The sequence below is a fragment of the Anoplopoma fimbria genome, chromosome 11 (genome assembly GCF_027596085.1).
Source record: "Anoplopoma fimbria isolate UVic2021 breed Golden Eagle Sablefish chromosome 11, Afim_UVic_2022, whole genome shotgun sequence".
NCBI lineage: Eukaryota > Metazoa > Chordata > Actinopteri > Perciformes > Anoplopomatidae > Anoplopoma > Anoplopoma fimbria.
In genome coordinates, this window is record NC_072459.1 from 13,336,502 (window position 1) to 13,352,170 (window position 15,669).

The 15,669-nt window shown below is 41.7% G+C and overlaps 1 protein-coding gene across 1 annotated transcript in view; it reads right to left on the minus strand.

The window, feature by feature from the left end:
• Positions 1-2,439, minus strand: part of notch3 (notch receptor 3) — a 28,325-nt gene extending 25,886 nt beyond the window's left edge. The window contains 2 exon segments of the mRNA XM_054607967.1: positions 1,064-1,136; positions 2,197-2,439. Of these exon segments, the coding sequence (XP_054463942.1) occupies positions 1,064-1,136; positions 2,197-2,257 (134 nt within the window). The 5' untranslated portion in view covers positions 2,258-2,439.
• Positions 2,440-15,669: the final 13,230 nt, after the last annotated feature.

Consider the following 15,669-nt stretch of genomic DNA (forward strand, 5'->3'; position numbering starts at 1 on the left):
GAAGAAAAAGATCTGGCTGCATATAATTATACATTCACTCACTTAATGATACTCACCCATCTTGGCTCTAGCTAATGATTGAAAAAATGTGGGAGGTAGTTACTTTTTCCACAAGCAGCCGAGTTACACATTGTCTAGTGTCAAATGGCGGCTACTGGCAGAATGATCACTTCATAGAACTATGTTTTTACTTTCATGTATAGAAGAAGAGATATATATATGAAAAAAGCCTCATTGTTTGCTTGTGAGAAGTAAATTCCGGCTAATGGCTAAACTTTAAGCCCTGCAGTATTGTAAAGTATATGCCAATAAAATAATAAATATACTTTTTTGGAGGGGAGCAGCTGGCAACCCAGTAGTTGTTGTTCTATCAATCAAAGCATCTCTTCCATCTGAAACATTCAGGCATGTTTCCTAAGCTAAAGGGTTCTTAAGAAGGACAAATAACCCCCGGGCAAGACACTGTAGGCCATTTAACTTGACTATTGTAGTAGGTTCCCACACAACCCCCCTCAGCAATTTGAAAAACAAAAGCCTTATCACTGTCAAAAGATGTGAGAGCTCAAAAATGCCCAAAGCAGGCAGCAACCGAAGACAATTTGTGTATAAAATGTTTTAAAGTCCTGAAATGTACTCACATACCACACAGTGATAAACACACAATGAAAACTGGACTTGCTATGTGCAGCATAATGCTGTGATACATGTCTGACAAAGCTCTTTAACAGGTGCAAAAGATGAGTGTAGCAGCTCAACATGTTGAGGCTTGATGGTGCTCATCGGTGTAAACCTGATCAGCGTGTCCCGTCTTTCACCACTTTTATGGGAATGTTGTAAATTAAGAACAAACAGGATAAAATGAAGGCATATTCACTTAATTGTTTAAAACTAAGTATTAGACTGGAAATCAATCTTTCCCCTGAAACTTTGAAAAACCAACTGACAAATAACAGCCAATCAATTTACAAACAAGGAAACAAGTGGTTTGAATGCCTTCCAAAAGCTGAGTTTATGAAGTATTAAGGCAGGAGAAAAGTCAGATCTTTACATATGTTCCACTTACATGCACCGGGAAGGTGAATCTAAGCATGTCCCTCCATTTTCACAAGGTCTGTATTTATCTGCGCAACGGGACCCTGTGGAAATAAGATACATTTGTTAGAGAACAACTGACAAATTCATTTTTGTCATCCACTTTCACCTAACATTTAACCCTAAAAGTAATAAATTTCACCAATACTGTCTCTAATGTTCCTATGGAACAGCATGAGAACTTCATAAACTCTGTGTGAAGTATCATGGAGATAAGTAAAATAGATGTATCCTCTCTTAACTCACTCAAACATGTCTTTAGCAGGCCTTTGCAACTTGTGGCATCTTGCAGACAAACACTCCTGTTTGTTGTTTACTTTGTCAAAAAGCATATCAACTTTTGTGATCCCTTGTTAGAAATGCGTGCTGATAGGAGATTTTTAAGAAACAAGTTTGTTTAAGAGACGTTAATTTATCCTATCTGACAGTCATTGCTCAACCGCTTCGAGGGGGGGAAAAAAAATCAGTTGTTTAAAAGGTCTTTGTTTAGAAAGGGAGGGGGGAACCTCGGTGCATCATCCCCTGATTTAGCTTAAACTCATTTTTTAAGCCTGCCCCCTCCTTCCCCAAATACAATAAATACATTTTTTGGAAAGTGGGCGATCATGTTAAGCATCATTTCACAAGTCCAAGCTCCTCAGCAAAACTTTTAAAGTGCTGCTGATGTTGGATCCACTTCTACACTTGGGGTTTTGTTAACTCGGTGGAGCAGCAGCGCTCATTTACTAGGTACCATAGCCAACCACCAGACTTCTCTAACAGATGAAACTAAGCATTGCAGCAAGATCAATTATAATTTGTTTTAAAAAAAAAAAAAAAATACCCACTTTCCAGACACAGAAGTATGGGATTTATAAACAAACAAAAAAATTGAGTGTGTATGATATTTAGACAAAAGTCTTCGGTATCTCTCGCCATTATCCTATCTTTAGCGGTAAATCAAATTACTAATACAATTCAAATAAAAATTGCAACATCCGTTTTGCACATACACATGTCAGAGCTCATTAGCGATATAGTCCAGATTTCATTTGATTTGCTTGTCCAGACATGTCCAGTCTACATCTGGATGTACAGCCACAAAATAGTATTAATTTGACTTACCTTCACACATGTGCATAAACAATAAAAATGACAAAATAATCCATGGAATATTCCCTTCCATTTCGGTGGTAAACTTTCCAACGTTTCAAGTTGGGCTTTTAGTAGAAATACATCCTTTATAAAGTTCACATAAAAATAAAGGCTCCAAAATCGATAGGGACTTTTTCATAAAGTCAGCCGGAAAGTGTAGCGTTAGGTCCCAATCCCGTATTATCCTCCGCAGCTCGGCCAAGGCTGCTGTGATTCTCGGGTAACCTCCTGAAACTTTTGAAAAACTTTTGCTTCCCGATCTGTCCCAGCGTCTGGTATTACTCCGCCTCCTCTCTCTCTCTGTCCCTCTCGGTTTTTTTTTTTCTCTCTCTCCTCTCTCTCTCTCTCTCTCTCTCTCTCTCTCTCTCTCTCTCTCTCTCCCAGAGTACATAGTCCGTGCGCAGAGCTTCCCAACATTGAGACTTTTACGCACCGACACCCCCCTCCCCAATAACACACACACACACACACACACACGTATGCACACACACACACACACACACACACACACACACACACACACACACACACACACACACACACACACACACACACACACACACACACACACACACACACACACACACACACACACACACACACACATACATACATACATACATACACATGCATAACCAAAACGGACTAGTTTGAATTATTTCGCTCCTTAAAGAGAATACAGGAGAATATATTGTTCAGAGTTCGAACTAGCTCAGGCAGTCATGCTGTTCTGGACGCCCAACACAAATTGTACTTGGCTGAGATTAATTAATTGAAAAGCTGCTTTTATCAGAACACATTTGGTAGATTTGATAGAAAAAAAACTCTCTATCTCTTTTTCCAGAGCTTGCATTTAATCAACAGGTGATTTCTGTGGGTTATTCTAGAGTCATGTAGAATCACAAATTACACACTTGTGAAAAACATAAGGAACATTTCTTTAGATATTAAACTGATTCACCTAGCACAACTACAATCTTAAGAGGGCCAAAAATGTCAACATTTGTCAAATACACCTTAGAAAACCCTGAAAACCCCTGTATCACATATTAATTCTGAACCACAGAATACCTGTTTGGATATAAGCACACGGACTCCAGAGGTTAGAAGAATATTGAGGTATTATTCTATGTGCTCATTCATTTTAATGTTAATTCTGGTGGCTGTTTTAGATGCTGGCAAATAACTAATGGAACCATGGGTGATATAAGGTCAAAGCGCTTTAAATGTCAAAATGTAGGCTGCAGCACTATGAATTGCTGCTAATGCATTGACATAGAACATCACACAAAAAGATAATAACTTTTAGTTTTGAGTGCATGAGTAAAAAAACAAGTAAGACTCCCAGATTATGTCTTCAAAGAAGTAGCTTCTGTATTTTGCCTACAGTTGACTAGAATGTGTCCAGTCCTGCGCAGGCTTACTTGTTTGTTTGTTTGTGTGTCGACAGTGGATGAATTGCAGATAAGAGAATGAATTGTGTTTACATGATCGCAGAGAGTGCAGACATTCTTTTCATCCCCACGGCCCATGTACTGAGTTACAATCCTGCTGTCTCGGCCTGCACCTCCTCAGCCTATGGCAGTGGACTCATTTTCTACAGCCGGTGTATAGTGCCTCGGTTGTTCTGCAGCACAGAGCGGAGCCGGTCCCTTACAGAGACAATAGCCTTGATTTGAATCATAAAAGGACTCCGGCATTATGACACAGTTTCTCTCTGCAGGGGAGGGCAGCACACTAATATTCAAGCACACTGCCCCTGCACCACCGTCTCCCCCTCTCCATCACACTAGTCCTGGTTCTGGCCTTGAATAAATTACAGGCATGGGTAGGGCCATGAATGTAGCAGGCTGGTTTGGAGTGAAGTTCGTTAGTGCATGTGACGTCATCTATAGGGGTCAGTGAAAAGAGCTTGTTAGGCCTCACAGACACCTGCTTCATTTGGCACCCACCATGTGATGAAAGTTGGGCAGTGCAACGTTTTCAATAGCTGGATTCAGCTTTTTGTGCACAATTCCATGATTACTTAGTCCTGTATTCTTCATTAGCAGTTGGATACTACTGAAACTATGCCATCTTAATGCAGGCCTCTATTCAAGATTATAGTTGCATTTCTGACTAAATCTCCAGACACAAGTGAAAACTAGAGACAAGGGGGGGAGGTGTACTGTGGTTTATGTATATTACAAGTAGGTGTAATAAGCTGTATTTTTAATGTTTTCATCTGGCTGTGAAATATCTCTTCCCCCCTCTAGAGATATGCACTCTCTGGCAGGTGTTGGCAGCATTTTGGCTTCCAGTTGGAGAAGGTCCAAGGAGAGATTTCTCAAAGTGCTCAGGGACAGACAGTTGTATTTACAGTATGTTGCTATCTTGGAAGACCTTGCTCTTTTCATGACAAACAATGGCTGGCTTCTACATGTCTGAAAGTGTTTTCACAGCAGAAATATCACAAGTCGAGGATGTTATCATTGACATTGTTGTAACACAACTGACCAAGAATGCATTGAATATCCTAACATGATCAGTATTGCAGTTCATGTGTATCTTCCTCTTTTTTTAAAAAGCCCAAATTAATCACTATAATAGTCACTTAAAAAAGCAATTACATACAAAGAAACAGGCATCTGATTACAATTAATAAAAATGCAATTATTTTAATGATATTTCATCAATGCTACATTCTCCTATTAATGAATTCTCAAACCCCTGTGTGTAATTACACTTGCTGCATTAAACTTTGAAAGAGTGCTGGTGAAAGATCCACAAGAGTTCCAGTGTTCTTCACTCACAAGCTAAAATGCTTTGTTCGAGAGGATTACAATCTGTGCCGCTTGACTCCAGAAAATAAAGAGCCAATGAGAAAATTCCAGTTTGTCTTCTTTCTCTCTGATGTCATTACTGGAGGAGGCTGCACCAGCCCTTCCTTCTGGAAATATGACCTTTCCTTGATTGTTTCAGAAATAAAAGAACAGTGAATTAAGTCTAGTGTGAACAACAGCAGTAGGACAGCCTCTGGTTTCTTTTTGGGACATTTTTCATAAGAAGGTCTGTAAATTGTAGTTGTAATGAATTCTTAATCATTTTACATCTTTGGCTCGTTATCTCTTCCGTCTCTCACACTCCCCCCCCCCCCCCTAACAGACACAACACACACACACACACACACACACACACACACACACACACACACACACACACACACACACACACACACACACACACACACACACACACACACACACAGACACACAGAAACAGAGGAAATAAGTCAGTGTTTTGTTTGTTTTGAAGAGAAAGTGTGAGAGGGGAAGCCTTGGCGACAAAGTTCTCGCGCAGGACCCAGGGGGAATCTCCAAGCACACAAACATAGATGAGACAGGTCAGGATTTATAACTCTGTTCTCTGTTGGAAAGAAAGCTGCTCTCTTTCAACATTTGTGAGCATTTCTCAGTTTTATATCAATAGCAAACACAGTAAAATGACACATGAAGCACAATTATCGAGATTGACTCCTGCCAAACACCTAATTGCTTGATTTGAATCTATCAGGATGTAAGCACTAAAAAAACACCACAGGCTAGAACCTGTTAACAACAACAATGGAAGTCAACATAGCAGCGAGAGTATTAGCAATTTAATTGAACCGTATTTATGCTTTCTTTTTCGTCTCCATAACTGTTTATGTTTTATGCACTATATTCTTTTAGATTACTCTCTGTTCTGAATTCAGTAAAAAATACAACATCAGGAAATACATTAATGTTTTGACTGATTACAATTAAAGAAATAAATATTTCTATCAGAGTGCAGTACTTGTCTTGTTTGTTGTGTTTGGTCAATATATTCATGTACTACACTCTAATAATATTACTGTTAAATCAAACCCAGACTATGTCATTAGAAAAATAGAAATGTTGAAAGTGTTTCAGATTGAGCACAGCAATGTGTAACTGGTTTAAAGAGAGTCAGATCGAATTAACCGCAAGTGACAAAATTGGGTTTTTATGAATTATTAAAAGTTTTGAATTAAGTGTTTCATTTTGTAAAATATATATGGTGTGATGCTACTTGTGTATGTGATTGTGTGTAATACTTTGACAAACTGAGCCCATTTTTAAAATGGTGCTTAAGCAATCGTAAAGTTATGGAAATCAGGACATCTTCGTGAAGACATTAATTGAAGAACCTGCCTTTCTAGCACCATCTTTCTGCTTTTGTATACCCAGCTGTTCAAAGTACTCTGTAATTCCTTCCTTTGAGTATTTGATACCTTGGGATAACAAGCACTATTGTGACACACATTGCCACAGAAAGGCTTTTATCCAGAACTGCATGTGAATGATACTTTACGTTTGCAGTGTCAAGAGGGAAAGCTGACCAAAGCCGGTTAAGGGAAGACCACCCATGGGTGAGAGGCAATACTACAGACTACTCCTGCTATCACTGTCCTTCTTAACCCAGCCTTGCTTTGCACTCACACAGCAGGGGAGTGTGTCCATACACGGCAGGGGTCAGTGAGAAAAACAAAATTTCTATAAAAACATTTGAGTTTGCGTACTCATGAGCAGCCTGGTTTCTCAAAATGGCGTATGAATAACATGATAAGTTTGATTTGCTTCTCACTTGTCATTTACAATAGGAAATATTAGACGCTCAGAGCAAGTGCTCCACAAGTAAGGTGGCGTAGCATAAAGAGCGAGAGCGTCTGCATAGGCAGTAAGAGGGAAGATTTACGTTGTCTACCCCCTTAGAATTGTAGCTTAATTTTTGTAACAAACATACATATTTTAACCCAGACTATGATCATTTTGAAGCCCTCTGCTTTTTCTTGGCTATTGCGTAGCTGGTTGAGGTTAGGCATTGACCTTGAGTGGTGAGGGTTGGGATAGCGGATTGGTCAGGACGTAATGGACGCCTGGCCAATCCTCACACTTGAATACACAGATCTTGTCTTGAAGAAAAGCAATAATTTAAAGTGATAATTTCCTAAACCTACCAAGTAGTTTTGTTCACTAAACATAACCAAGTAGTTTTGTATGAATTCACAAAGTTAACTATGTTTAAAACTGCGACCATGCATCCTTATGTGAGTCGTCTGGAATAAGAACGGAGTATTATTTAAATTGACATACGAAAAGCCTGAAATGCTTATACATTACAAGGGAAGCGCCCTTAAAAGTGGCGTACTATTATATGCTTTCCCGTGCGATCATGTTGCCATGAAAGACAAAACTCATGATAGCTTTGAAGGGGGGAAATTCTAATTTCTCTTAGCATTTTTCCTACAGTGACGACGTCTATTATTCTATTCTATTATAACAGTAGAGTGTTAAGTGGAGTTACCAGTAAGTGCCTATAGTTTAGCGTGGTCAGCCAGTGCCCTCCTTTCATGCTCGGTGGCCTTTCAGAGCTAGCACGCTCCATGTGATAGGGGTGCTAACAGGCAGTGTTTGTGGACACAGTGGACGTGATGACTTTACCACCCAGGCCAGACTGATTTATGTGGGAAAAGCCCTGAGAGCACCCACAGAGAGTGTGGAGAGGATTAGAAGCCCCTCTACAAAACCGGTCATGGCCAATCAGCAGCTGAGACCCCCTACAGACAGACGTCAGGGCCAATTGCAGCGCAGCGCTCAGGTCGATGATCTGTATTGTCTCCTTTATGGCTGCTTCATAATTGTATGATCTCTTTATCATTCAGGGGTTGTGGGTAAGCTCTTCAGCTTCAAGTGTACCGGGCTTCCGAGGTTTGAGGAGATCGTAGGCACACTTCTGATGTTGCCTCAATGTGTGACAATGGCCCAAATGAACACATGCACGCAACTCACACACAACTGTATCTAACATTGATAAGATAACTTATCTTTGTTTCTGCTCTGTAATGGGATGTTGGGATCTAAAGAAACACCTCTGCTTTTCCCAGGACCCTACACTTTCGGTTGTCCAGCCCCCTTTCCACACTTGTATCAGAGTTGCAAGAAAATACACATCAAAGAAACAACAAAGACATTCCAGTGGTATTTGTGTTTAGTTATTATCTTCTACTTTTTAAATACTTATTGAATTAAGCAAGGAAGTATTTTGATTCATGCCTTTTAGTTTAATGTGAAAAGTGTGTGTACATGTACTTACATTCTGAGTTGTCAAGTGAAAAAGGTTTTGAATAAACCCTTTTAAACACATTGTGCTTCCCTAGTCCCTGATTAATTAATTTCTCACCAAGCTTACAAAAAACTACTTATTACTATCGAGTTGTGTTCATACTTTCAGTATCCTCTTTCACCGTGTTTCTTTTCTTCTTTTCCTTCCACCCACTCTGTGACACAGACACACAAACACACACACGAACACCTACACACACAGTGACTGAGAGACTGGAGCTTTTTGCCTAAAGTAAACACGTGAATGATGGATCTCTTTTTGGATTGTGGGAAAAAGTGTTTGACTTTCACACAAGCTCTCTAAACGGCCATTAAATCCAGTTTGTGTACACATGATTTGTCTCTGCAGGGGACAAGGACAGATAGAAGCAAGGATATAGATGTTTTACCTATGGGAATCTGTTCCCGTCTCACTGTCCTCTGTTTCTGGCAAAAACAATTCGTCCCAGAAGTCAGTGGGACTAGACACAGAGATCTTATGGAATTTTAATAACTTTCTCTCCAAAATCAGGGTCCTTTTTTCGCTATTAAAGATGGGAGAATTGTTGTCTCTTCCATTTGAGATATGAATCTGCAGAGGGGTGGACAGTGGACTGAGACTCAGTGGAAGGTCTGGATACATTTGCATCCACAGAGCAGTGAGATTGGAGGGCACCGAGTGCAAAGGCATCTCTGTGCGGGAATGTATATCAGACCAGGCTGGAGACTGGCCAGCTGGAGGAATTCAGAAAGCTATGACTCTGTTTCCGTGTGAAATAGCTACTTAAGACCACTGTGAACAGCTGCCGGACAGTGCCCCCTCTTTACCCCCCTCCCTCCACCTCCTCTATCCCTCTGCAGGGCTGTAAATCTTGAAGGAGAACGGAGGTGCTGGCAACTTGCTGAAAGGGATCCAGGGTGGATCCTGGGGTTTAGTGCAAAAGGTCAGGTCTGTGTTAGCAGGCCCCGGTGCTGAGACTTTGGGCTGATACCTACTGATGACCTGACACACACGCTTGGGGACGGGGCGCTGTCCACCCAGGAAGCACCATGGATCTCCACTCTGTTGTCAGGATTAATTGAACTGGTGTAAGGAAGAGGGCACTGAAGGCCTGCTGCAACAAGAGGGCTTATCTTAACGAGAGGCAGAGGGTATTTTAAGCCATTTGACAAAACCGTGTTCAAAACCATGTAATCTGGCAAATAAAGCAGAAAATAACTTGAGTCCGACTGCGGAATTATTGCAGTGGCAGTCTTGAAGAGTGTTTTAGAGTGGCATATGCTGCACTAAAGGTGTCAAATAAAAGACATATTGAGAAAAATGACTGAATTATAACTGCGACTGATCCCACATTTGCCTCTGAAAACAAGGAGAAAAAAAGAGGAGAAAGACATGGAGGGGTCCGGAGCTCTCTGTTCATCCTCTGTCCCTCCTGAGTCAATTGTTGGGGAAGCATGGTGTCAACCCTGCGCCATCAATCACCCCCTTTCAGAGGAGGGCAGACAAGGCGGGGACCCGCCCCCCAGGACAGGGGGGTGGAAGTTCTCATGCCCTCCCCGCCTCCTGAAGCCCCGCGCCCCTACAGACAGAACTCCGACAGCTGGTCTGGCCATTAGGGGTAGGCCGAGACCTGAGGGCCCCCACACACCAGCAACAGCTGCCAGCCCACTGCCCCCAACCGCCCCACCAACACAGCTCTATAAAATCTGTATTAGAGCAGCAATTTATTGTCATTCCTTCACATTCCTTCACAGAGTTGGCCACATTACACCGCAAAATCAATTATTTTCCCTTGGGCACAGTATACACTGTTGAATATGTGTAAAAATTCATGTATATACTTTTCTCCGGCACATGGTTTTGCAAGTTGCATTCATTTAGGTAAACTTCCATTTTTGCCTGGGCCCTAAAGTAGCAATTATGTAATTTAGTTCTCAGTGGGTGGCTGAGTTTTAGTTGTTTTCATGCCATATTTCACCGCTCTTCCAAGAGCTGAAGATGATAGTGAAATCGGATAGGAATAATTTATTACTGTCATCAAGTGTTTTAATCTACCATCTGTTATCTAAACCAGTTTATCCTTTGCAGGGTTGCACGGAGCAGGAACATTTCCTAGCAAGAGGCGGTGTTATTACCAAATCTGTGTATTCACAGTATTTGTATTGTGAACTACTTTTGATTTTTTACTTAGTAAAAAATAATAAGAATTTAAATGCATTTGATTAATACTCATGTCATTAATTCTCAAGTTGATTTATATCCATTGGAGTTCATGATTCCCTCATTCAAACCAAACCAAGCTCCAAATTTGTGACACATACTTGTCTAACTGGTTAGTTTTATTATGTGATTTGTCATGCAAGCTCCTTCAGCAAAGTTCATTGTGGTCCAACAATGGAACCAAAGGTGTTATTTACCAGACTAGGACTGTATTTACAATACAAATATGTCTGTGTCTATGAGATTTCAGAGTGAGCTTTCATTTGAAGATTGCTGTTTTTATTGCAGGCTGATTGAGATAAATGCATGAATGTACTCAGTCTTCTGAGCGAATGTGTGTGTTCCGCCAAGTGAGAGAAAAAGACGAGAGTATTAAGAGGAGATTACGCCACACTCCCTCAGGGTCCTTGTTACTCATGCACTACTGGCGGCAGAGTGGTTCCCACACTTACACACCGAGGCGAGAGAGGCTGCACCCACAGCCTCACCTGTGCCTCTACGTGTCCCAGCAGGGCCCTGCAGAGCCAGGATCTTCCTTAAGAAAAGAACAGGGAGAAAACACTAAACCTGACTGGTGCGCAATCAAAACAACAGCCAGTGGGCAACAATGACAGTGTACCACCGAGGTATAATTAACCACCGAGGGTAAAGATAATTACCCTGTACCTGCCTACCCCCCAAACCAAGCCATCTACACATACATACATATGCACAACATGCGGGTTTTAGCCACAAACACATACATCTACATATAATCTACATCAGCGATGTCATACACTGCAGTTACATTCTTGCAAAGATGGATGTTTTTGTTGCATGAGTGTTTTTGCCAGATTGATGTATGCTTCTACAATATTATGGCTTTGTAGCTATTTCAGTGTCTGGCATGAATCTCGCCAACGCTGTCCAATGTGAGACTGACTCATTGCCAAAATCAACAGGCCTGCTTGCTTTGTCGGCCAAGGAGTCTCTGATCGCAAAATCCGTCATGGAAGCCCCCAGCCCCTTTGTCCCAGCCCAGTGAAGCGGTGTGAGATTACATGTGTGGTTATTACCCCCGCCATCCTCCTCTTCATCACATTGGATGGGTTGTGGAAAGCAGCAGCAGAGCCAGATCCGGTCAAATATGTTATCGTACACAGACACGCCACAGCAGCTGCTGTACTTCATTAAAAAGTGGCTGATGATGCTCTGTGGTCAGCTAAGGATCGAGTCAAGAAAAAAGGGGGAATTTGGGAGATTGCAGGTTTACTGGACACAGATTGAAAGGTGCACGACACATTCCTTCCTCTGGATATGGCTAGCCTAAAGGCACACTTGAGTGATAAGGAAGGCAGTAATGGAATAAGACAGGGTGGGACTAAAGTGAAGTGTTTGGGGTCGATACGGCTTAAGTGCTCTGGGCCTGAGGGTTGACTATCCTGCTTTAAAAAGTAAACTCTTAAAGGTTTGTTGAGCACACTGATTTTAGTTTATACCAAACACAAACACTTAGACAGATTATCTGTTCTAAAATGGCCTTCTAAGGCTCTCTCATTGATAAAGAAAAAAAAAAAGGTTAGATATTTGAATAATTCTCATTTTATTGTTTTGTTTTCCTATATAAAACAGGGGTCATTGGAATTTTAAGTCTTGCTTACTGTTATTGTGTTACGGTTAATATTTTGCTCTGTATATATGGGTCACATGGGTCATGTGTATGGTTTGAGGCCTTTTCAGAAAAGGCTTGGTTGCGGTGCAGAGTGGGTAGAAAGGGTAGCTGACAGCAGCAGACATTCCACATCACCCCTCCCAGGAGCAGAGAAGAGAAGAGGGCTTGTAGTAATTCCACTTTTATTAAAACATATTGAAGAAAAACATCACGCTGGTGTATGGCAGGAGGAGGAGAAAATCAGCATGACGGCTGGATCCAACCTACTTCTCGCTATCTGGAAGCTTGTGCCTCTGAGCTCAGCCCACTCCTTTAATCTCTCTTCCTTCGTCTGTTCTATCCTGCCCATCCTCTCCTCCCCCACTCTATCAATCTCTTGTTTTCCTCTCCCATGGCCTTACTATCTATGTTCATGCACCTAATGTAAGCCCCTTACGAGTGCAGGATTTTGCTGCCTGGAAACTCTTTGGTGCTCCTCCCTCACCGCCCGTCTTGTCCCATGTTTTGCCTGGTGGCCTGCAGCTTTAGGTAAAGGTTGTGCTCCTGGGTGGATCCCAGGCTGTGTAGTGCTAATCTCTCCTGAATGGTCCCTACACCCTTATTGAGGCTGACTTTATTGTCTGGGCAATTTTACAACCATGCCTTTGGCCACACCGACCCCAATGACCTGGTCACTGTCTCCCCAGCAACTAATGAAGGAGGTGTGATAATGCATGAGAGGAGGTTTCACCTCAGGATGGCCCTGACTATTGGGCCCAGGCAGACACCAGAAGACTGTCACTTACAACTGACATGTTCAATTCCTCCGTCCCTGCTGTTCAGTTATATTAATCTTCTAATATCCACTTCCTCAAGCTCTTTGACTGAGCTGCAGCCATCTTCCCAGGACACTGCGGAAGAGAAAGGCAATCCAGACAATCCAGAAATTCCTGGGTCCTGTTGTGTTCTCTCCTGCTCTCTAATTTAAGAGCAGCTGTCCGGCCCTGCAAACTCTCAACCATCAAAGCTGGGGAGGTGGGGGAGGGGCATATGAGGAGCACCGATGTCCCCTATCACACTTTCCAAGGTAGTGGTACTGACTCTCAACAGAACACCTGTGACAGGTAGGATGAAGGCTAGATTACAGGATAGGGGATAGTCACTGCAGGCCCCTGCAGTAAAAACAGAAGTCAGTTAAGTGATGGTCCCTTATCAGAGAAACGCACCTTCAACCATTAAGACCTAGTCCATACTAATGTGTATACTTAGAAAGTACATCTCCCCTTTTTTTTTCATTTTACTCAGTTATCAACCAACCGTTCTTCAAGAATTATCAATCAATTTTAATGGAAACAATCCTAAAAACGGACTGAATCGTGTCTTGACTCCCCATTCTGGTGCTTCAGTCACTTGCTCTGGAAACCACAAAATACTGTGGAAACCGAGGCGTGATAATTGGTGGATATTGAGCAAGATCTAAACACATTTTGTTTATTTTGGAATGTTTGACGAGCAAACTTAACAGCATTATTGTGGGCATGGCCAAACTCTATCAGAATAGGTTTAAAGAGTGTTGGAAATGCCAGAAGGAGATGCAGCTCTCATCTGTACTTGGTCCTTCTTTGTGGTTCTCACACTGGAAAGTAAAGGCTTGTAACATCACCTGTTACCTGATGCTTTGAGGAGAAAAAACATCTTGGAATCACCTGTTGCTTAAGTCATTTATATTCTTTTAGTCAATGGAAAGAGTAATGATTGCGCTGTGTCATGAGATCCCAAACCTCAGAGGCTTCTCACATACTCAAACATAGCCAGACTTGAAAGAAAAAAAGTGAATATGGAGTGCCAATGAAATGTTATAAATATGTGTCAAAATTTAGATTAAACATTTAAATATATATTTTTCAATTAAACTCTGTCATTTGATTTAAAACTTCTCATGTAAGATTACTATGTGGTGCCGTATTTGGAGCAACTCTGTGTGTTTAGGTGAACTCATGAGCTGAGGTTCTCACACTCTGGTGAACATGTTGAGTCACGAAGTCCCTGGGGGATCCAAGATGTGGTCCACACTCTGCTCCGTAGTAACCCCTAATTACACTATTGGCTCCCCTTATGAGACATAATTACTGGGAATCATTCTGTGATTCAAGCTAGAGGATGCCAATTGATTTATTTTTCTTCTCCTGTCTGCAATTCACATGAATGCAGTCAGACATGTTACTACAATAACATGTTGACTATACAGTGAAGAACACAGGTTTTGTCACTCACTCTACACTGTTTTTTGACGGGTAACTAATGTAATCATGTATTTTTCTATGCTGGCCCACACCATTAAATTGTCCTTTATACATATTGCATTTGGTGTTGTCAGATCAGTAACATTGGATTTCTTCTTAGTCTATGGACAGATCTTCTTTTATAACCTATGTGAATAAATGGGACACAGACTTCTTCCTGTTTAGCAGTGGGCTTTGGAGAAGGATTTCCCACGTATATGAGAAAGGCCATCTTGGGGGTCTCCTTGACCTGCGCTCCCATGGAAATGCTGTTTCGACAGCTTGTTCTAATTCCCTGGTCTCTCCAAGCTCCTGTAGGAAAAACAGGGAGGAGGAAGCACTGGAGTCCCACATTGCTACAATAAGAGCAGCCTTAGGGGCACATGGAGGAAGAGGGTCAATGCAATCACAGTGGGGCTTGAGGCACAGGAGCGAGGGGGTCGCAAATAAGGGAAGTGGGCTGCCCACGCCCTCATATACTGGGGAATTTCTCTCCTTCACATGGGGTCACCTCATTTAGTGGTTTTACGCAAACTGGCCTCCAGTCCCAGACTGTTTGAAGTTCTTCTGAAACCTGAGTCCAGAGTCCTAACCTCAGCTTTAATGTTTCCATGTGAAGTTTTAATCCCAGTGACAGTGTGTAGGAATAATCTGGATCCGGCAGTGAGAGTTCATTTTCAAACATAAAACAAGACAATGAAGCAGATTGTATAGAAACTCTGAATTGAATTCCTGAAACTGTCATAATTCCCTTACAAAACAAACCACATCTCACAAACCACAATTAGGGACCACCAGCCCTGTGGTTTTAAAAATCAAGGCTACATGAATGAATGCGGGGACACTGTTTGAATAGTAATCAGAAGGAGACATCAAAGAAGAGCAAAATGTGGCAAGTCCCTAGGAATCTTTTCGTTTACTTGAAGTTAGAAAGTCCCTCCTGTGACAGCACTGAAGAGGCCCCAGTGACTAATGCCTGGATTTCCTTTTCAGCACAGCCCTTGCAAAATACACTTTCCATCATGTCATGTCTTGGACAAAGAAGCGTTGAGTGGATAGTTGTATTTAGCCAGTAATAGTGACTGGCTGTGTAAGATGACAAATACCAGGCCTGGCGTTTGCACTTCTGCAAGCATAACTCATTAAAAATAAGGTTTCACATATTGC